General features: G+C 34.9%; 2 protein-coding genes across 5 annotated transcripts in view; both read left to right on the forward strand.

The window, feature by feature from the left end:
- Fit1 (Fermitin 1) overlaps positions 1-23,197 on the forward strand; it is a 58,613-nt gene that overhangs the window by 23,046 nt on the left and 12,370 nt on the right. The gene's annotated exons all lie outside the window — the stretch shown is intronic.
- LOC136780570 (uncharacterized) lies at positions 128-7,580 on the forward strand. 4 transcript variants are annotated; one of them, XM_066739025.1, is made up of 8 exons: positions 3,974-4,569; positions 5,074-5,189; positions 5,523-5,674; positions 5,754-6,019; positions 6,115-6,347; positions 6,457-6,804; positions 6,987-7,117; positions 7,238-7,580. In XM_066739025.1, exons 2-8 carry the CDS (start codon positions 5,123-5,125, stop codon positions 7,577-7,579), a joined length of 1,539 nt encoding a protein of 512 aa, XP_066595122.1. In that variant the 5' UTR covers positions 3,974-4,569; positions 5,074-5,122; the 3' UTR covers position 7,580. The 4 variants fall into 4 exon arrangements, 1 of the variants encoding a protein (XP_066595122.1); XR_010823772.1 differs by lacking the exons at positions 5,074-5,189; positions 5,523-5,674; positions 5,754-6,019; ... (2 more) ...; positions 6,987-7,117; positions 7,238-7,580 and adding exons at positions 128-759; positions 926-1,640; positions 2,180-2,591; positions 4,905-4,988 and having other exon boundaries at positions 2,658-4,569; XR_010823771.1 differs by lacking the exons at positions 5,074-5,189; positions 5,523-5,674; positions 5,754-6,019; ... (2 more) ...; positions 6,987-7,117; positions 7,238-7,580 and adding exons at positions 128-759; positions 926-1,274; positions 1,535-1,640; positions 4,905-4,988 and having other exon boundaries at positions 2,180-4,569.

The raw sequence follows: 23,197 nt of genomic DNA on the forward strand, positions 1-23,197 counted from the left end.
TTTCCACAAAATAAACGCGAAGTTTATATTTCAAACGAATAGTTTTAATTTTAATTGATTATTTATTTTCGTTACGAGTAAATTCAAATATTTCTTAATTATAAATATATTTAATATTTCCCTGAAATATTTTTTTTAATTTAGAGATAATATTTGTTTGATTTTCATTTAAAAGCTATTTGAATCAAACAAACTGAAATGTAAATGAATGATTTCACATTAATTCCGAACAATTCTTATATGAAAGTTACCTCCAAACGATCACTTTCCGAACCTACGGAAATTTCCCCTCCCTAACCCCTCAATCGAGCTTGCAAGACTCGCTAGTTACTATTGTTGCTAGCCGCGACTCGTCGGTTTATTTGAGAGGAGTGGGGAAGTCCCGAAAAACTCCATACTGTATAAGCACATGATGAGTCGCCGGCCTACCATTTTCTGTACGAAATATTAATTAATAAAATGAAAAGTGAATAAAAATTGCGACGCAGTATCTTGTGAGTTAGAGTAAAGAAATGAGAGAGAGAAAAAGAGAGAAGTTTTACAGTGAACAAAGAACTCTACATTTTTTACTAGCTACTTCAACTACGCAGTTAATAAACAGCTCTTGCTTTGGAAAAGCACTCTTGGTACCAATTGGGAAGTATTTATTGTTTTCAATAGTGGGATAACCCTCAATATTCCCTCGTTAGTACTATTTGCTAAAAGATTGAAGTTAAAGGAGGAGAAGGCAACAAGTTATTGGCGACAACAGTTAAAATCGTAAGTAATTAATATATTCGTAGCAACGTTTGTGCGTTTCGGCCGGCATTATCGTAATAGCAGTAAACGGTTATTTCAAATGTGGTAAACCGCAATCTTTTAAAAAAAAATAGCTTCCCAATAACTTCTTGATCATTATGTTATATCTAATAACCTAATATTTCAGATTCTTTCCAATTAAATAGTTTTTCTGGGAAGAAAGTGACTTAAAGAGTGAGCTACATAATATTCCAGCCTCAGTGTAACAATAAAGGGAGAAGAACGATTCTGTACATATTCACTAGCTGGAATAACCACAAACACTTATTATTGCATTTAGCATTGGAAAGGTATTTGTTCTAACCTGGGAAGTATTTATTATAATTAATAGTGGGATAGCCCTAAATACTTCCAACGTTGGTATAATTACTATAAAATTCCAAGCCAAGTTAAAAGGGAAGAGGATAGTAATTATTACTTGGTATATAACAATTGGAATTAGTGATTTCATCATTTCTATTAAATATATATAAATAGTGAGTCTTCGATATAATACTTTTATTGTGCTATTGCTGGGTTACGCATGACCAATGCTGTCAAATTGTTTAGAAGAGAGTTCGCTATTTAAAAGTTTATAGTTTTTGTATGACATTGTTCTTGTTCCAAGTCTTATAAACAGTTTCAGTTATGCATGAGTTTGCCAGTCAAAAAAACCATAAAGTATATTATAATTTAAATAAATAAATACATACACAGTATGCATATGTGTGGATACGAATAACAAAATATATTTCAGGAAATAAATTTATAATCAGCGCAAGAAGGATAAAGTGTTGAAGTAAATGAATAAAATTTATTTCATTATCAATTATTGAGCTGCGCAGTTTATTAATGACATAAAGGTAATATTAGTTTTTTGCTACAATTAATTCATTTACAATTATACCCAACATTACTTGATAATTTGTATAAAAACATGTATTTTTGTATAAATAGAAACCAAAACTCTAATATTTTTGGTATTTCCTAGAAACGTCTGAGTTTAAATCTTTACTGCTAATGGAAGTATGAATATAGATAAAGAAAGTAGCACTATTATTAAGAAGGATATACTTGCACTGAACAAACGTCATGTTTTTAAAATACATTTTTGCTGATATTACACACCGTGAACATTGTTATTTAGTGTTAGATATATTATTTGCATTTTGTTACATTTCAATGGAATAAAATTGTTGTGGCTATTTATTCACATAAAAGATTTATTTCAATTGAATTAATTTTTTCAAGCGTGTATTTGTCAAAAAAATACAAACACAACATGGCTTTTGTAATAATCATCGTTTTAACAATTTATTATAATTTCGGTAAATTCGATAGTAGCTTTCTGATGCTTCAGTGTAACTATATATTGATATTCAATAGATAAAACTTATTACAGATTGTGGATCTTTGAATGTTATCACCTTAGTAAGGAAGTGACTAACGGCATATTTGCATTAACGTGCAGTGCAATTGGATAAATAGCTACATGGAGATAGCAGGACAATGTTCTGGAGAGGGCCCGGAATCAAGGAGGCTGTATGTAACCCGTCTGAATCCGAAAACGAAAAAGCTGCATCTCCTTAAACTCTTCAGTCAGTACGGAGCAATTCATGTCGTGGTTCTAAGGAAAGCAACCGGTAATACAGCATTTATCACATTTCGGACACCAGAAGAGACATCGGCAGCATTGAAAGCTGTACAAGATGTGCCACTGATAGTACACAATCGAAAAATACGTGTCTTACGGGCTGATCTGTGGCACGACCTAAATTTGATCGTACCACAAAAGATATTGGGCTCTTCTCCCGGTACTTTTGAACGTTGCAATTTACCGGAAGAACGAAAGTTGCCGGAGGATATTATTGCAATAATAGGTACCTATCTACCATTTGCAGATCGGTCACGGATGGAAATTGTATGTCGTAGCTGGCGAGAAGGTATGAGAAAATCTATGAGGGAAATAACTGAGCTAAAGCTAAATGACTCTCGTTGGGAAGACAAGAAAGTGACGAAGGAGGCATTCTATTGGTTAGTTCAACGCTGTGGGCCCTATTTACGCAAAGTAAACGTAGATTCGTCATTGTGTACTAATTTCCAACCTCAGTTAATATCTATATTGGTGAAGACAGCCAAGGTATTAGAAGAGCTGTGCCTAACTTCTGTTACTATACGGTCCAATGCTATACGAGAGTTAGCCGGCGGAATAAGATCTTTGAAGATCTTAAAATTGGGAGCTTGTGAAGGTCAAATAGATATGGATCTGCGCATAGCTTTTACAAATTGTGAATTGACACATTTTGCTTCTCTTGGTAAAAATATTACAGGATTTTGCCTGTTGGGTCTGATATATAGTCTTGAGGAGTTGCGTCTGGAAGAATCCCATGTGAGAAGCCATCATCTTACCATTGCTATTACATCATTTTCTAAACTTAGAGCCCTGTATATAGTACGGCCAAAACAATTTGAGAACTCTATTATACATGCCCTGGTCAATAATGAAATACTGGGTGACACTATGAAGATCTTACATTTAAATTATTGTAACCCAAAACTTGAAGCAATAGACGATATGAATATCGAAGATGATGATGACGATGGAAATATATTGGATTACTTTGAGATACCGCTCAATAATTTGAATGCCAAGATTTCAATACCAAGGAGATTTGTAAATATAACTGATTTGTCCCTTCAGTTTTGTGGATGGGTTGACAATATGTTCATATGGGAGATTGGTCAATTTATGCCTAAACTGGAACATTTAGATATAGCAGGTTGTACAAATATTAGAGAACAATTCGCTCTAGACCCTTTGGGAAGACTCAAACGACTCGAAACATTAAACATGTCTCTACTTCACATAAGTGTTGGTGGCTACTTTCTCGTGCGTTTGCCTAAATTAAAAATGTTAATATGCCGTGAAAACATAGGGATTACAAATGAAGATACGTGTGGTGTAATACAGGACTGTTTATGTCTTCAAACTTTGGATGTTGAGGGATGTCCTAATGTCGGAAGACCAACAGTCGATTTCATCAAACGAGTACTCGGAAATGCTCCTGAGCGTAAAGTACGTGTGTACCTCGGAGGTACAGCTGCAAGGCCTTATCGAAAGGATCGTCGTCTTATGAATGTCGAAATCATTTACAACCAAGGGTTTCTTGGTTCCTTTGTTCCCCTTAGACGGCGATAATATTAACGGAAAAGTAAATTTTAAGTTCCATGTATATATTTCTAATAAAGTTTTCATATAAATAAAATCGAAGCACATCAATGCTAATAGCTTGCTATTATGGGATATCCCTAAGCATTTATGTTCTATGATTATAGTGTTTAATTCGAATAAGTTATTATAAAGAGAGAAGCAAAAATTAATTTTTTTTTCAAGCAAATACTTACTTATCTTATATTTAACTCGTATTAATTTAATACATTCTTTATGCCAAACGTAAAATTTAAACAAGTTTACAAGTTATCCATTACATTTTCATTCTGTGCGTCTGCAATAAAACAAAGTATAACCAGCAATACACATTTGAAAAGTTAGCGCCATCTAGTTGTTGGGAAAGTAATTGTTTCGACGAAACTCGGCTTTCTTCGGATCCTTTCGGGAGCATTGTAGAAGAGTACAACGAAAAGAGACAAGCACAACAGAAGGAAGGGCAGTGTGGAACATCTACCACTTGTGTGTAATGTTGCAGCGTATTTGAATCCTGTAATTGTGTTTGGATATTAGGACTCAGTGAAAGTTAGAGGATCATCTAATCAGCGCATATAGAGAAATCCGTAAGTGTTTCATCATTTAATCCATTATTGATACCTTTTAATAATTTACTGTTTTCTAATAATAGTTAAGTATGTAAGGTCAAGTTATACTTTTCACTTTCTTGCATAAACTTTCTTATGCATGTTAATTTGCTCAAAAGTAGAGACCAAAAAGATAATTATGAAGAAAAATAAATTCAATAGTTTATTTATAGAAATTATTTTTCTTAATGCTATTGTGTTGAAACAGTTGATCAAAATGTATATACTAAGAAATATTAATACTGCTTCATGGCATCTCTCAGAGCTTACTTTTTATTTGAATTTTCTTCATTTGTTTACTTTACAAAAAGCAGTATGCGTTACTATTATGCAAATATGACTAGTCCGTTGGACGGCCTATACAAATAATACTACGAAATATTGAAAACAATATATAATGGCGATCGTAAATAAGGGGCCACATTTTTTTAATGTTTTTCGAAACATCCACTAATAATGCGTGAAAATATATTTACATTGCAGATAAATATATTATTATAAATATTAAAAATTTAATTGCAAAGTAAGAGCAATGGACGACTTTACAAAAGAATTGCTAAGGAATTGGGGGCTGCAAGATCTCATACAGACGTTTGCAGGTACTTAATAACAAAGCTTTAGTATTTATACTGTTCTATAATTACCATTTTTTCCAATACAATGTTATCAGTAATAGATTTCAAACATAGTAATATTTGATGTCAAATAATAGATGCAGTAATGCAGGAGGTATTCCCTCAGACTTTATAAAGGCTAACAAAATCCTTATGCATTACTGGGTATGTTATTTTTCTTTAAATACTCACTATGTGCATTTACAGAAAATACAATCTAGTTAAAAATTACACTTGTATGTACTAGTAAAATTAATATTTCCAAAAGAGGTCTAACAATATACGTTAGACGGTAATTTGCAAATTATTTAATTGCAGATAATGAGATAACTGAGAAATCGTTACAAAATTTAAATGATGATTTAATTAAAGAACTTATACCTAAAATTGGTGTACGAATTATTTTCGTGGAAAAGTGGAAAGAGGCATACAAGAATAATGTAGTACTGAAAGAAACTTCTCACTCTCAGGTATCCTATTAAATTATTAATCATTTTGCATAGAAAAACACTCAATGTACTACATATTCAATTTTTACATATAAAATAGGAAAGAATTGAAACATATAGTAAAAGCTCGTGCGAAACTACAAATTCTACTGATTCGGATATTGAAAAAGATGATTTTCCAAGACAAAACACCTTCATAGGCGATTTTAATATTAATAAAGAAAATAAAGTTCATTCTATATTGAACAAATCTCTGAAGGGACGCGCTATTTTAAAATCTTATAAAACAAAAAAGGTTTTAACAAGTAAAAACAGGAATGTAATTGTCGATTTGATTATTCCGGAAATTCTTAAAACTTCAAACAGGTAACCAATTAATAAATTTATTTTTCCTTTAACTTTTTTTCTTTTTTCCTTTAAGTGTAGTGATTATCAATTAATGCTTATTCCTTTCATGTAAGTAAATTGAGTTCTACTGATTTATCCAATGTAAGCGACAGTATTGTTGAAATTTTTCCTAATGAAGAAAAGGAAGTTTATTTCGTACCGGCTATAAAAAAAAAATGTTCAGGTTTTAAAAAATCCATTCCCTGTCGTGGTAAGCTGGTAAATAAGTACCGAAATTGTCTCCATCAATTTAAGATGTTAACTAATGTTGACGACAGCACAAAAGACGTTGTTACAGAAGTTGAAGGTATTTCGTAGTAAAAATAATTTGTTGGACAAGTAAAATTAATAAAAAAAAATTATACTATCAAAATGTGAATCCCTACCAATACTAAACGAAATTATTACAAGTTTAGATTTAGCAGATGAGCATAAAAGCAAGGAATGGCTAAAGAGAAATTTGGCACCTTGGAATATGGTGGAATTCAATTGGGAATGTTCTTACATGTTAAGACGAAATGAATTTTTACATGATGATGCTACAATTGAGAAAATGATTGAGGATTGGCCTATTCTAAAACATCCCCATGCATATAAATTAATCAAATTTGATTTTAATAAGCTACAAATAACAGATTCATTTTTATCTCTGACTGCATGGAAAACTTTTGTTTCGTTGTTACAATTGATTCGGTCAATGGATAAGAAGGATACTGAAACCCAACAATTAAATAATTTATTAAAATTCAATAATTTGAATGACGGTGAGATTAATGTAGCCCTTCATAATTAGTTTTTCTTCGAAAATGCAATTCTTCTTTTAATTTAATTTTTAATCTATTGTTTTCCAACTTTCTAATGTAATGACATGTTGCAGCCCCCATTCTTTAAGTAGATCGTGAAATAGTCTATATTATGAAAGGCATTATGAAATTTTAATTTTCAGATTCTATGGTTATCATTACATTATTTTTATTACCTCACGTTTTACCACCTCGTGGAAGGGTACGTTGCGCGAAAAAAAATTGGAAACCATCCATTGACGAGTGCAGGAAAAGTATCATAAATCATGTAACGGTAAGGACATTTGCAAAATACAAATATTAACATCTTTTAACATTCGTAATAGGAATAAAAATTGTGAAATGCTGAAAAAAAAAGTATTTTTTTGTTTAATTCAATTTTAATTATTTTCAGATTGCAGGTGATATTAACTTATTGATAGAAAAAAGACGAGATGCAATGAAAGAATATAAAATACCGTTGCAGCCATCGATAATTGTATTAGGTTCAACATTGACAAAAGTTGAGAAAATTTATATAACTCTTGATGACATTTTGTACGAAGTATCATCTGCACTTGATGCTGTTAACATCTGCTTCCAATTATTTTTTGTACTGAATATCAAGTATCCTCCAGAGAGTCAACACATTTGGGAATTGATACAATACTACTTTTTCCAAATTAAGACTAAATTCGATAAGTATATTCCCTTCGTAACTGAATTAATGAACGATATGAAGAATATATCTGAGTAAATGTCCTAAAAATTGATATTTTAATTTGAATGGTTTCGTACATGTAAGCATTAGAAAGATAGTTATTTTGCTATAACAAATTGAATAAAGTTAGTAGTAATACTACACAAAAATTACTATTTTAAATAGCGTAGCTATTTGTGGGATGTTCCCTGTAAAAATATATATAGTAATTTTCGTGACATCATAAATTGCGTCCAAGAAGGTGATACGAATTAATGAAAAATCGTATTATAAATGTGATAAATATAAATTTAAGTTTTACCAATTTTAGATAAATTGCACGCTACCATTAATAGCCTTGGCGTACTATAAACAATTCACATTTAATGCTATAAAATTATTTCTTTATCCATTTTATAACGAGCAACTTTAAAACAGCTTAAATTGTAGGAGTGTAGAAAATACGTTATTTCTAATGTTGCTATTATTATAAAATTAAATAGGGTGGTGTATGAAAATTACTATTGTAAATAGCCTTGCTATTTGTGGGATCTTCCCTATAACAGTATAGAAATTATTCTGACATTAACAAATTGCGTCCACTAACGAAATATGAATTTATAATGAAACATTAAAAGTTGATAAATATAATGTCAAATTTTACTACAGATTCTACTTTTCCGCGTAACCATTTATTTACCTCGTGAGCTTTTAATGATTAATCTGTAATAATATAAAATGTTTCTTTGTCCATTTTGTAACGAGGAGCTTCAAAATAACTTAAGATTCAGGCAACATGTGAAGCTGTTTCATAATAGTTTGCGCTACGAAGCTTGTAATTGCAAAATTGAGAATTGCAGTCGAACTTTCCATTCTATTTATTCGTATGAAAAGCATTTTCAAAATAAACATCAACGTTATAGAACAATAGATTCAGCGAGTGAAATGGTTACACCTTGCCTTCAACATAATTCTGTAGACATCAATAATGAAATAGAAGCTGAATTTAATGAGATTGATTCGTCACATATCATTGATGTTGTCCGAAATATTTCTGTTAACACTAATAAAAATTCTGTTTCTGACCAAATTTCAAAAAATATATATTTGTTTGTTGCAAAATTTTATAGTTTCTGTAAAATGTCGAGAAGCATTACTACGGAAGTTATTGAAAGTTTGTTTGATTTATATAAGGGCACATTTAGTAATTTATTACAAGAGATATCTTTATATGGCAATGTATCTTATCAAATTAAAATTTCAGAATTGACGAATATCGTACAGACAATTTTTAATTCTTTAAAGTCTGAATACCTTATTTTCAAATATTTTAAGGAATATGGTACTTATATAGCACCAGTGTCACATAAAGTTGACAGCTACATGAAATCTGTCAGAATGAAGGGAAAGAATAATGTAATTTTTAAAGATATAACCATAGAAGCAATTCCAATGAAACCTGTATTAATACAATTTTTAGAATTGCCTAACGTTTTTGATACAATATCTTCTGAATATCGAAAACGAGGTAAACGTAATAATTATTATTCAATTTTAGATGGAGAAGTTTGGAAAAATATTGAGAAAAAATTTTTTGGAAAAATTGTCTTTCCTTTAACTTTATACTTTGATGATTTCGAGATAAATAACCCCTTAGGGTCACATGCTGGTGCAAACAAAATTGGTGGTATATACTATTGTATATCTTGCATTCCACATAAATATAGTAGTTCATTGAAGAATATTTTCGTTGTCCAACTCCATAATACATTTCATTACAAGAAATTAGGTAATAGAGTAATGTTGAGAAACTTAATAGATCAATTATTCCAATTGGAAAAGGACGGCATAACTATCAATGTTTCCGGAAAAGAGATAAAGATTTATTTTGCTGTGGCATGCGTTATAGGGGACAATTTAGCAGCAAACGAAATACTTGGATTTGTGACTAGTTTCAACTCTTCGTATTGTTGCCGTGTATGCTTAGCAGATAAATCAACTCGTGATACACAATTAAAAGAAGATATCACACTATTACGCACAAAAGATAATTACAGATTGGATTTGATGAATCATACCAGAGGGATCGTGAATAAATGTGTTTTTAATTCCTTAAATAGTTTCGATGTAACAGAAAATATTACTCTTGACATTATGCATGATATTTTAGAGGGAATATGCAGATACGAAATGAGAGATATTTTAAACGAATTAATAAATGTACAAAAGTTTTTTACTTTAGAAAATTTGAATAGCAGAATTGCCTTTTTTGATTTTGGATGTAAAAACAGTGTAAATAAACCACCTTCTATTTGTAATAGCTCTCTTAAAAAGTCTTCTTTAATACTCTCGGCGTCAGAAATGTTGTGTTTAGTACGTGGTTTCGGTTTAATTATTGGCGATTTAGTGCCGGTGCATAACAAGGCGTGGAAATTATGGTTACTATTACGAGAAATAATTTCCATTACTTTTTCTCCAGTAATTAGTGATGGAGCATGTAAATTGCTTTCTAATTTAATTTTTGAACACAATGAATTATATTTGCAATTGTTCTCCACAACTCTAAAACCAAAGCATCATTTTTTATTGCACTATTCTCTTGTTATTAAGAAGTATGGACCTATTAAACATATTTCTTCATTGCGATATGAGGCAAAACATAAAGATTTAAAAAATATCTCTTCAGCTATCACATCACGTTTAAATGCTTCACATAGTATTGCCATAAAGCATCAAATGCAACTGAATTATCGTTTCTTAAAATGTGAGGGATTTTGTGATGGTTTTGATGTAGGGTGTGTGTTTGAGAAAGAATTGTGTTGTATTTTAAATTATAGTACTTTCAAACATAAAATTCCAGAAAATATAAATCAAAAGAACTGCTTAGTGAATTGGGCAACCATTTATGGTACAAAATATCAACCGGATATGGCACTTATTGTAGACACCAATGACATTTTATTAACATTTGCAAAAATAAAATACGTTCTTGTTACTGAGGATAGAGAAATTTATTTTATAGTATTAAATATGTCTACTATTTCATTTAATAATCACTTACACGCATATGAAGTAGTAGAATCTACTTCTTGGGAAGTTATCAAACAAAAAGATTTAATTGACTACTCTCCTTATAATTTTCACAACATAACAGGTGGCAAGGTGTATGTACATTGTACATAAATTATCAATATAATTTGATTTACTTAAATTGATTCAAATTGAAAGTTAATGTTATGATGTTGTATTTCTACAAATTTTTATGATAATGATTTAACGTTACTTCATTTGGTAACTACAATTATTCAGTTTTGTGATTCATTTGTCAAGCATAATTGTATTAATATTACTGTTGTAGTACTTCATGTTTCTATGAATAAATCATTTTTTCAATAAATGTTATTTAATTATTCATTAAGATCAAACCTTCAATATTAAGATACATTGAACATTTTATTAATTTTGTTACAAGGAAGACGGACAGACTAATTTTTACAGAATAACATTTTCCAAACAGCTTACTATTTACTTCATTTAATCATTTATCTACATAGCTTTTCGATATAAATTTTTCAATCAAATATATATATATATATATATTTACATTGGTTAAAAAAGATATAAAAATTGTCTTCTTTCCAACAAATAATGATTAATATGAAGAAATTTGTATTTATTTCAAACAATTTTAAAATTCATCCGAATCAAATAATATTTAAAGCAACATAAGTTTTCCGTCGTAGTATTGAACATAAAATTGCGTTGATTCAAAATAATATTTATTTAAGATTTAGTTTAATGTTTCACATCTAGATGGCAGATTTAGAGAGTCTTTCTCACAAGTGATTCATATTCATGGTGCTTTGTATATAAGCTGACTTCGAACAACACTAAAATGTAAGTTTTCTGCATAAATACATATGTTACATATACACAGCTAGGCATTTCTTTCACATTTTATCCAGGATGATATTAGATAAAATAACCGACTACAATTTCTTCATTCAAATCAACAGAAGTATAGAACGTAAGTACTTTAACCATTTGAAATTAATAACAGATTTATTTCAGCCGATTGTGTTAGGTTTACCTAGTTAATAAAGATTCTCCATAATATAAGAAGCTGTTACTATAATTGAAAGAGCAGATAATCAAGCACAGTGTATAATATTAATTAATTTACTGTATAAGTTAGAGGCAAGATATGTGTAGTATTTGCAATATAATAAATACAATGTACTTAATGTGTAATAAACGAAATATCAGAAATAATTTTTTTTTCAAATGAGTACATTATTACTGTAAATTAATATTTATTTCAACGGAAATAATATTCGTTTGTGTATAATAAATATTTATCTGTAGCATATAAATATTTATTGGAAACAACCGAATACTCGTTTGTTTCAAAGAATTATCTGTTACAGTCATATAGTATTTTATTCCTTGAAAAAAATATTTATTCTGTGTTAACGAATATTCGTGTACATTTTAATACTTTTGCATATTTGCCAATGAATATTCATTTCATTGAAAAATATATAAGATGACTGTAACAAATACAGCTTTGAACTAAAAGAATAATCGTTTGTGTATAATAAATATTTAGCTATAGCATAAAAATACTTATTGTACTTTACCAAATATTCAATTAGTTAAATGAAATTTTAATTTGATTCATCTAATATGTTATTCCGTGAGAGAAATATTTATTATATGTTAACGAATATTCATTTCATTAAAAAATATATTACATGACTGACAAATATAGATTTCAACTAAATGAATATTCATTTCTTTACAATTAAAAAAAAACTACTGTAGTCAAATAATTTTTAGGCTTGAACGAATATTCATTTAGTCGTAAATAATATTTATTATAGTCATCCAATATGTTTTTAAACCAAATAAATATTAAATGGTAGACATGCAATTATCGTTTAACCTACATGACTATTCGTTAACATGGAATAAATATTTCTTTCAAGGAATAAACTATTATATGACTGTAATATAGAGTTCTTTGAAATAAACGAATATTCAGTTGTTTCCAATAAATATTTATATGCTACAAGTAAATAATTATTATGAATGATCGCATATTCGTTTGCTTCAAAGAACTATCTGTTATAGTCATATAATATTTTATTCCTTTAAAGAAATATTTATTCCACGTTAACGAACATTCATGTAGGTTTAACATTTTTTGCATATTTGCCAATAAATATATATTTAGTTCAAAAACATATTGGATGACTGTATCAAATATTTGTTCTAACTGAATAAATTTAGTTGAATCCAATAAAATATTTCGTGAATTCTACTAAATATTTTCTTCTTCGTAATAAATATTACTTGTACCAAATAAATTTTTCTTCCAATCAATTAAATATTTCAAAAACATGGTTTATTTCATCCAAATAATTTCATTAAAATCAAATAAATTAGCTCAATGGCGGTATTCACTGCAGATATTTATTTCATTTTAATGTATATTCATTAAATCCAAACGATTTTTTCGCTCAGTGTGCATGATGATGTATAGAAAAACCCCATCGATGGGCTTATTACGTTGTAAGAATATGAAAATTCTACTTTAAAAATATTCTTCGGCAATGAGCAAGGGATTGTTGTAGTATAGAAGTCGATGGATATAAAATAAGAAACGTGACTGGATTGAATAGACAGAAATTTATTGATGTTGCGAAGATAAGCTCGAGTCCTTGGAGAAATTTTGAATTACCTACACTGAGAATCACAATTTTCATGAGAACATTTTATTGCAAATGGTATGTACGATGATGTAGAAATCTCATCCATGGGCTTTATTACACCAAGAATATGACAATTCCTGCATTTTAAAAATATTCTTCGGTAATGAACAAGAGCGATTGAGCTGTGGTAGAAGTCGATGGACAAAATAAGAAACGTGACTCGATTGAATAGAATCGAATTCGATGTTGTGCAAAAAATAAGCTTTAATGCTCGGAGCAGATTTGTATCCGTAAATGTTATACTTTATAGATTTCTATTTTACGATTCACCAAAGCTTTAATATATTTTATTTATTATTTATCTCGCAACATGGTCGTTCAAAATTTCGTTGAACGATCTCTCAAACTCCTCGTCTCGCAATATTAATAATACGCACATATACAAATGTACATATAAGGCGCATCGATAAGCTTATTATTAGATTACAAAGATGGGAATCGGATTGAAAAAATGTTCTTCCGCGTAATCATAGGTAAGACTGTGTTGCAGAAGTCGATGAATAGAATAAGGGACGTGACTGGATTGAATAGAAACGAATTCGATGCTATATGCAAATAGCGCCGATAAGCTCGAATGCTTGGAGCAAATTTGTGCCTACGCCGTAAAACGCAATTTTCTCGAGCAATGGAGTTGATCGATAAAGCCCACTGGTGCTATCAAGGTCCGATGATTTTCTCTCTCCTCTACTGGATTCGCTGCATAAATTCGAGAACGGTTATCAGCCAGTAGAAAGCTTTTCTTCTCTTCTATAATAGCGACAAAAAATAATCCTAATCTATTCGAAAAGAGCATCTCGTTGGAACGACTCGAGGAAAAGTTTGATTGAATCGAGAGAGTAGGAGGGGAGGGGGAGGATTTTCCTTTCCCGCTGAGAATAGGCGTCACCTGTTGCAAATTCACCATTCGAGCAACTCGCATCGACGCGACGTACACTCTCGTTCCATTTCCATTTATGCAGGTATTACATGCTTCTGGACACGTGACGCGTCGTTTCAAGGTCAGAGCTTAGTTCTGATCACGAATGCGTGGCCTTCGCTCGGACATGAATCGTCCGCGCGCCACTGGCAAAGTAGCACAAAATAACAGAAGCGCGCGAGGCTCGACTCGAGAGCCACGAAAGGTAACGCGCGCCAAGAAGGCACGCCTATTTTATCATCGCCATTCTAGCTCGCTGCTCGCTATATTGCAGCCTGTGCAGACACCCAAACAACATTTCTTCCTTTCTCTTCGTTTTATTCCAGAGGACAAAATTATACGACATTACGCACTACCGGATATACGAAGCTGGACAATTTTGCATATATACATTCTGCTATATCTATTTCTATGCATATACTTGTTATTCCAGTGGATCAATCAACTATGTACTGTTATGCGCGAATTATGCGTATTATATATGTATATATATATAATACGCTTTGATCGGAGTACGAGACGTGCATGTACATTGAAAGAGCATAAGCATCGGGGAGTTATGAAAGGACTCCATTCACGTCGATCCAACTTTCGGTTATAAAGAATGCCAGGAAGAGAGAGATTGTTTAATTGATCCTAACAACCTATCAGCGTGTCACTGCACAAGCAGGATTTTCCCTCCATATGGACCCTTCCCTTCTCAAATTCGTCACGAGCTTTCTCTCATTCTCTTTTCAACCTTCCCCCCACCCTCTTTCGATCAGAAAAACACGTTCGCGTCGATTATCTCACATAAGGCAACGAGTGACGATGAATCTTCGTCCAAGGTCAATTCTTTTATTTCATCTTCCATTTCTCTCTAATCGCTATACAATTCAGTTTTGAGTATCAATCAAGTTGTAGGAAAATAAAAATTTTCATCTATATAGTTTAAAAAAGGAAAGACAATATTTTTACTGTTATAACTCGAGTAGAAGAAATTGGCTACTTATTTGTGCACTGGTATATAGCTGCTACAAGTGTTTCAAGCCGTTAAGTGTTTTACGAGCAACTAGGAGTTTTAAGCTGCTTACTATACAAACGTGTGTACATATAATATATATACAGTTCCATGGGTTATCACCACTTCCGGAAAAAGACTCGACATGATTTATGAGCTAACCGGTGCAATCTATACGCTTCGATACAGTTACTTCATTCATACCCTCTCTCTCTCCCTCTCTCTCTAGTATACTATATACATGTATGGACTGCTTCAATTATCAGAATCTTCCCTCTGAATAATGCCTTATTATTCGTGTGACCGCCTCCGTTTACCATTGATCTTCCGCTCTGCCTACAAACGGATTGTTTCCACAGAAAGTGTGTTTTCTTACTCTCGCATCGCTATGACTCCTCCAATTAATTTAATTCTATAATTATATACCGTCTCCTTAAGAATTTTTCAATTCAACGAAAATTTATCTCTCTTTCATTCCGTTCGCTTGTCATTGCCACTTTAGCGATCGTGTTCTTTCCCCTTTACTGATGTATAGGTCAGAATAATACTTGTGAAAATGGAAAGGAACGCTTGTATTTTCGAGCGATCGAGAGTCACCGAAACTTTTTCCTACTCAAGGAGGAAAATGCTGAAGCAATAGTTGTGTTTCTGATCTAAGAGAGTGACTCACGAGAATATTTGTGTGTAGAAATTGTCGGTTTACGAATCTATGAACTCACTAGCTGCTTTTTCAAAGGAAAGATTTTATTATGGAAAAGAGGAGGTATGACATCATAGGAAGCAGATGATACATTGGCAAACAAACTTTGCAAGGATGTGCAGCAACGATAAAGCGCCTCTGGAATCCTTGCGCAGCTATCCCCCACTTTTCGCTCCATATCGTGTATACCCCACTTACCGTATTTCATATTTTTCTCTATGTTATCGTATAGGAATGTTCTACTTTAACATTTTCCACAACGACGCATTATATTTCCTCTTTTTCGCTCATCCCTATTTATATAGTAACAATCGCATTATTCTTTTGTTCGATCTTTGCAAGAAGGAAAAAAGGTCATTATACCCATGTATGTTCTCGTTAATGACAAAGCTAGATTCATATAGGAGGGAAGGGGGTGCCATTGTTTTTGCATGCTCCATCTTTATCGAATCGACACGGTAAATTATATGCACGAAATACAAAGGATCGTAGGAGATAGGATCAAAGCTAACTGTACACTACCGGCCGAAGCACGTATATTAAGCGGATTTCGATGGATATGCAAATAACCATTCGTCCTTTGTTGAATTTTAGAAATGGATAACGAATGCCGAAGCGAGTGGCCGAGTAAATAATAGGCGACGCGGAAGTGGCGTCTGACAAAGCGAGTGCCTGCTGCAAGATTAAAAAACTTGAAGGCGTATACATATATAAAGTATATATAATTTCAGGGTGCTTTAATAATAAAGTGTTGTGGAAAGTGTAGGGTGTATCGCGGAGGTGGAGGAGATTTCGCGCGAGGATCGTAAATAAGTGCTTTTTTCTCTCTTTTCGTGGAAAGCGAGTTGGAAGGAAAGAGCTGCGATGGTGTGCGAGGGTGCGAGGGTGTAGGCAGGCGCAAACGGTTCTTTCGTGCTCCCCGGAAGTGTGAGACTCGCTCGTGCCTCGTTACCGCATCGACGACGACGACGACGACGTTCCTGCAATGCGCTTTTGCTCTTTCCCTTTGCATCCGAATCTACCCCCCCCCCCCCCTCCCATCCTGTCCCCAAAGCAAACCACCATCCGCCGAGCACCTCTCTCTCCCTCTCGTGCAACATGGCATTCGTTACTCCCGCGGCGCGGTCGACCTCCATCTGCCGTTTCTTCATCCTCCTTCAACCTCCCCCGGCTCACCTTACATACCTTCCATCACCCTTCTATATACCGTCTGCAAAACGACTGAAAATGAAGGCATTAACGTCGGCCAAACTGCGAGGCTCCACGCCCGATTGCACACGTGCGCATTATTGCTCCAACGTTTTCTCATAGACGCCCTTCGTGCAGTTGTACGTTTTTTCTCTCATGCACACATGCACACACACTTCTTTCTTATTTTCTAGTTTTCTCCCTTGCCACTTGCCCATCACTCTCTCTCTCTCTCTCTCTCTCTCTCTCTCTCCTAACCTGAAAAAACCTCTTCGTTCAGCTCTTAATTTCTTATTCCTGTATAAACGTATCGAAGCGCTTCGCAGTAATTTTAGCGTGATCAACAGGTGTTGCTGGATGAACGTAATAACAGTTGCAAAGTTTTTTCAGCTCCTCGGTTGATACTCGCTCCAATTATATTCCGAGCGTCTGTTATATATATAGTAAAATTCTATGTAGTTATTTACACCGTTGCTATTCTTCGAATATCAGATATCGGTGAGTGATCCAATAATAATCTTGGAGGCAACGTATTCCTGGCTGCTCATGTCCCCAATTCTCCCAACCGATGTCCTTTTTCGGGAACTATAAATATATGTGCAATGATATTGCGACCTAGTTTTCTTAACGGATAGATGACGAAGTTTGCTATACGACAGAATTATCCGATTACGTCAGATTCTCTACTCTTCCACGAAAATCTTTTACACTCTATTGCCTCTGTTTTGCTAGCGAGCCAAACAGCTATTTCTTTCTCTGCAACTCGCACAAATTTCACTTATATTCTTCGCGTTTTTCTGCTCCAATAGATAAGCTATATAAGAGTTGAATCTATTATTCTTAACAATTACACGAGGTCGACTGAAATAATAGGGATTTTGTTGATTGGTATGTTGATTCGGTGGCTGATAAATGAATGATAACTCTGTCGTTTGACGGATAATAGGAGACACTGTCCCTCGAAGGAAAGGATAATCGTACAGCGGAACTAGATCAATACTCCTTTGTCTGAATATTTCGCTATCCTCGCAAATAACTTGAGACCAAAGAGACTCTTCTTCTTCAAAGTTTTAATATGCGAAAACAATCAAGAAGAAATAGAATTATAGAACGGTTCCCTATATCAGCTACACCTTATCATTATAAATTCTTTTATCGATACTCTATGTACATTGATAGTAATCGAATATACATATACATGATGCACATATATGTGTAGAAAAATGAATGAAAAGTAAAAGAGATGTGAGAGGGCATGGCTATATGCATAAGCATATATCGAGGCAGACTTGACCTTTCGGCTGGAATAAAGACTGTAGGATATAAATCCTGCTCCTCCAAGCTTCGTGAATAATTAAAACAGAATCTTACCATATTGTTTACATCCAATGCCCTCCAAATGGTAAAAGCCTATTTTCAACCATTATAACTGAAATTACAAAATATCCAACCACCTTGTTGCTTACAACTGAAAAACTTACAAAAAATAAACTTTTAAAGATTTATGAAAATAATAAATGTTGCTCCTTTTGTTACAGGTAAGCCCCTCTCTTTCGATCGATTTATGGATAAAGTTTGGAGTTTCAAATTCATTGCAACGGTTGTAAGTAAAATAAAGCGACGAAACTTTATAGAAAATTCTATATAATTAACGAGAAGTAGAGTTAATTGTAAATGGTAGATGGGTAATATGTAAAAGAATGGCGTATGAAAGATTGGAAAAAATAAAATTGTACGGGCAGAAGAAAGAATATTGCAATGGAGAAGGGTCGAGAGGGAGTTTGAAGAACGATTTGGCTGGTGGGAAGAGAAGCCACTGGAGGTCGTTGTGCCGGCATTTATTGTATTCCATCGCGGATCGGGGCCCTTCCTTCCTCTTCCCTTTCGATCCTCCCTCTCGCTATAGCCTCTTCTTCGCTCTCCTCGTCTCGCTTCCTTGTGTTCTCCCTTGTTTTGCGGTTAGCTTCCATGCCCCCCCCCCCCTTCTCCCTCCCCTCTCTTCCTTTCACATCCTTTGTTTTTCTTCCGCGCGTCTTATATCCGTACCTGACGACATTTTGGAACAGAGAGAGAGAGAGAGAGAGAGAGAGAGAGAGTTTGTGTTTGTCCGCGCGCGTAAGAGTCGACCCTTTGCGTACAACAGCAGAATTTAATTGCACGCAACGCGCGGACCGCATAAATATGCATGCGCGAAGATTAACGAGAAGACGCCTCGCTGCAGTCGTGTAGCTTTTCTTTTGCAGCGCAATTTTATTTTACGCGAGGCGGTCGACGAAGCGCATGAATGGAGCCGATTCATCATTTCGTGCCGTCCCTCCTGTGACAACTGCGATATTACCGAGATCAATTTTTACACCCGTTTTACGGCCTATCTGGCCAATGAACTTTTTACGACACCCCTCCCCCTCCCTCCATCTACACTCTATACACAGAGAACCTCTCATATATTGCTTTTTAAACCGTGTTAAAAGTACTCTCGGCACTCTGCTTCTATCACGGCTTTTTTTACTCTCTGCAGTGCAATTAAAACCCTTGTACCTTATTTTTACGAATATAATTTCTACCCAACCCACGCTCTTTAATGCGCGCGAATAACGAAAATCCGATATATGCCGCACGATAAAACCTCTATTTTATACTATTGAAATATTGCCCGCGAGACGCATTGGATTATTAAATCTCCCGGTTAATCGGTAATTGAAATTTTGACTGGTGATTCGGAGAAGCTCATCTTTGGGAGAGATTTGCGAGAGGGGAGCTCTTTTCAGCTCGGTTTAAGTACCGATAGCAAAGTGTGGGAGTATGGGATATAGAATCGAAGGGTGATTACGCAAAGACACTTTCCGCAGGCTTTCATCTCCGATATTCTATAGCTATATGTATGCGTGGGCGCGCGAGGATATTCCTCGTGCCGCGCGCTCTCTCACTCTGACAAATCCACGCAGCAGCAGGCATCAGCCTAACCTCTTAAAATCGGACCCCGCCTGCTCTCGAAGGCAACCATTCAAACCGATTCGAGCCTTGCGCAGCATTCGCTCGCTCGTTAATCTCTCGCTACGCGCGTTCAATCGATTCGACACTCTCCCCAACGCAACTACCACCCCCTCGTCACATCACTTTCCAATTACACTTTTCACATTACGATCATTATTGTCTCTCGCTCTCCAACTCACATTCCAATAGGTAATAACAATAAAAAGCAGCATGAGTCAACAATTAATTTAACGACCTATTACGAAACACTCGGTATATTAATTCCTAAAGCATTCTCCGACCGCTCATTAGAACAATTAAGGCTTCGTTGTATCGCTGCAGCAATTTTTCTCCCAATTTCACATGGATTCTTATCGCCGCTCGCTCGCGACAATCGTAATTGCAAATAGACACGTTTTACTTCTTAACGAAGGATCGAGAAATATTACCAACGAAGATTTTGTCCACTCTCCTGCAGCTAATTAAAGTCGAAGCACGTTTTTTCGTTAAGAAGCGTCGTCCTCGTCGCAGCTCTATAATATACTTTACGTATATATATTTTCCTGAAATATCGCACAACGCGTGACTCTACTTGCTTTTCCACGAGGGAATAAAATTTTCTTATCTCTCGCTCGGTAAAGTCTAACACGAGATAAGTGTTCTTCTATTCTTCGAGCTGCAGTTTTTTCCTCGAAACCGAAAAAAAGCTCTTACCTCGTATATATGTATGTGTAAGAGAAGTAATTATTTGTACCGGTGTGGCGTCTGCGAAATATTTTTCGCAGAATCCATTTTTTATTCGCTGCGTATATATACGAAAAGTGTGTTTAATTCGTACAAATTCGCGCAATAGCTGCATGATTCGAACGTTCTCGTTTTCCAATAATACTCGCTCTTCCTCTCTCGCGGAGCAAAACATGCCTTCGTCCTACATCCGACCGTGAAGAAGAGTAAACATCGTCGAGTCAACTGGGAAGAGTCGAGAGCTTATTGGCCGATGGTTCTTCCGAATTCTCCTCGAAGAGAGACGCGCGGTACATGTAATATGATAGATGAGATTTTTGCGAGTGCTCAGCCATGCACACAGCTATGTATATACGTATATAGTATAAATCCGAGTGCAATTATACGTGGGGGGGGGGGGGGGGGGGTCGATGAATTAATGTCTATGATCGGAGTGGTCGACCGAGAAACCCGTATGAACGTGTCGAGTTAAAAAAGTGGCTTAATTCGATAGACACGCCCGCATATATCTGCCCACGACCCACGTTCGCGTAAGAGGAGCTAGGCTAACCAAATCGATATACGCCCTTGCGCCGCGCGCGCGAGCGAGCACCGCCGATATCTCGCCTGGCGTTTTCCTGCCTTGCCTGCCCGCTGCCCTCGTCTCATTTTACCTTCCCACATTCACCCATTCTTCCCTCTACAACTCCGACACGTCTCTCCTCCTCTCCCATGACATCACTTCATTTCGCAGCGTCCCACGACTCCTTCGCCATTTTTTCCACCAATATTTAACTACCTCCATAAATTATTATAGCTCTTCGATAAACACGAGCACGATCCATTATGCATAATGGATCCTCCTTATATATATATATATATACCGAGGCTCTCCGAACTCGTCGCTATATATGCGCAGCATGCTTCTAATTATTATATGTATATATATATATATAAATTTATCGAACAAACTTTCTCATCGTGGATTATTTTGCATTGTTCGACGGAATAAAGTGCTTTGAGCGTGAAAAGCGAGCAATCAGTAGAGCAGATTGGCAGTTGCGCTAGACAAGATATCTTATCGGACTACAACTGCTGGCTCTCTACGCTATATTAGTTTTTAGGGCGGAGCGCGTAATCCGAGATCTGCATATAAAGCAAACCTCTCTTATCGACGGTTTACACTTTTCTGCGCATTATTTCATATTATTTGAGATTTTCAATAGAACATATATCTTTTTTCCTCGTTAAATTTCCTCACACCGTGTACCAGGGTGTGCTTTCAAAGTGCCATGAAAAACGTGCTTTACCGATGAGGCTCGATATATCGCACGACCTCGTCCGACCTTTTCAAATATATATTTACTGGCCAACTTTTCGAAAGCAATATTCCTTCGAGGAAAAGCGCAATAATCTCAACAGTTGGGTCGTTATACTTTTACCGGCCTCATATTTATGTCGTTATCGCTCTTCCGCAGCTGCGTGTACGACCAAGACATTGACCTTTAGGAGTGGATTGGTGCAACCAATCGAGTTGATCTCTCGAGTGATCCGTGCTTATTGTTAATTTAACAATTTGCGGTTGGAGCACGTCCGCTTTGTTCAACGGTTCATCGCAAAGAGCTCGAATAAAGGCTGTTAATAAAGACTGGACGTGGAGATGTCCAAGGGTACGAGAAAATAGGGAGGAGAAAGGGGCCAATTATGACAAACGATACGCACGCGCATGCAATTCTACAGTCTGCCTGCTGGCTCTCTCAAACCGACATTCGGATACAAATGCCTATATGTACACCGACCGAGCGAAATTGCTTCAATTTATCGGACGTGTCCCGATGTGTCCAAATAGTCATTCCTCGCTTCAATTATTCAATTGGCTCGCGTTACTTTCGTACCATCGCTCGGTTTAAATTCGATCGCTCGATATATATATAAAGACACGTAACTCGCAAACATCCTGCAGATAATGTACATTGCAATGGAAACCCGATGATTTTAATCTCGCTTATTATCTCCCTTCAAGAATATATGAGAGAGGGGGGGGGGGAGGGGAGGGGGAGACTGGCCTGGACGGGTTTTCACATGGGCAGCGATCGAAGCAACGGACGAGAGCACGGCGGCGCATTTTTAAAAATAGCGAGGCGCTATGATAATGTCGACCTTGCCGGTAATCCGAAGGTCGAAGATCTGCAAGCTGGAGAAAGTTTCCTCCGCGCGTCGTGATTTCAGGCGAATCGCATCTTGTAAATATTTGACTTTCCTCGAAAAGCAAATATTTCTTATATTAGTCATTACCTGGAAACCGACTGGCCGTTTTAACCGCTCGATATCGGAGAGCCCTCTACACGGGACCAAATCAAACAATCCAGTGTAAACATGAATAAAACTCGAATATTTTACA

The sequence above is a fragment of the Prorops nasuta genome, unplaced genomic scaffold, assembly GCF_024137725.1.
Source record: "Prorops nasuta isolate Cenicafe-Biocafe unplaced genomic scaffold, Cenicafe_Pnas_1.2 PNAS00019, whole genome shotgun sequence".
Lineage (NCBI taxonomy): Eukaryota > Metazoa > Arthropoda > Insecta > Hymenoptera > Bethylidae > Prorops > Prorops nasuta.

What these genes read in the sequence shown, in the direction of transcription:
- LOC136780570 (XM_066739025.1), top strand. Translation starts at nt 5,123, where the DNA reads ATGGACGACTTTACAAAAGAATTGCTAAGGAATTGGGGGCTGCAAGAT. An exon ending in TCTCATACAGACGTTTGCAG is followed by an intron (nt 5,190 to 5,522) that starts GTACTTAATAAC and finishes ATTTAATTGCAG; the next exon opens with ATAATGAGATAACTGAGAAA. An exon ending in ATTCTTAAAACTTCAAACAG is followed by an intron (nt 6,020 to 6,114) that starts GTAACCAATTAA and finishes CTTTCATGTAAG; the next exon opens with TAAATTGAGTTCTACTGATT.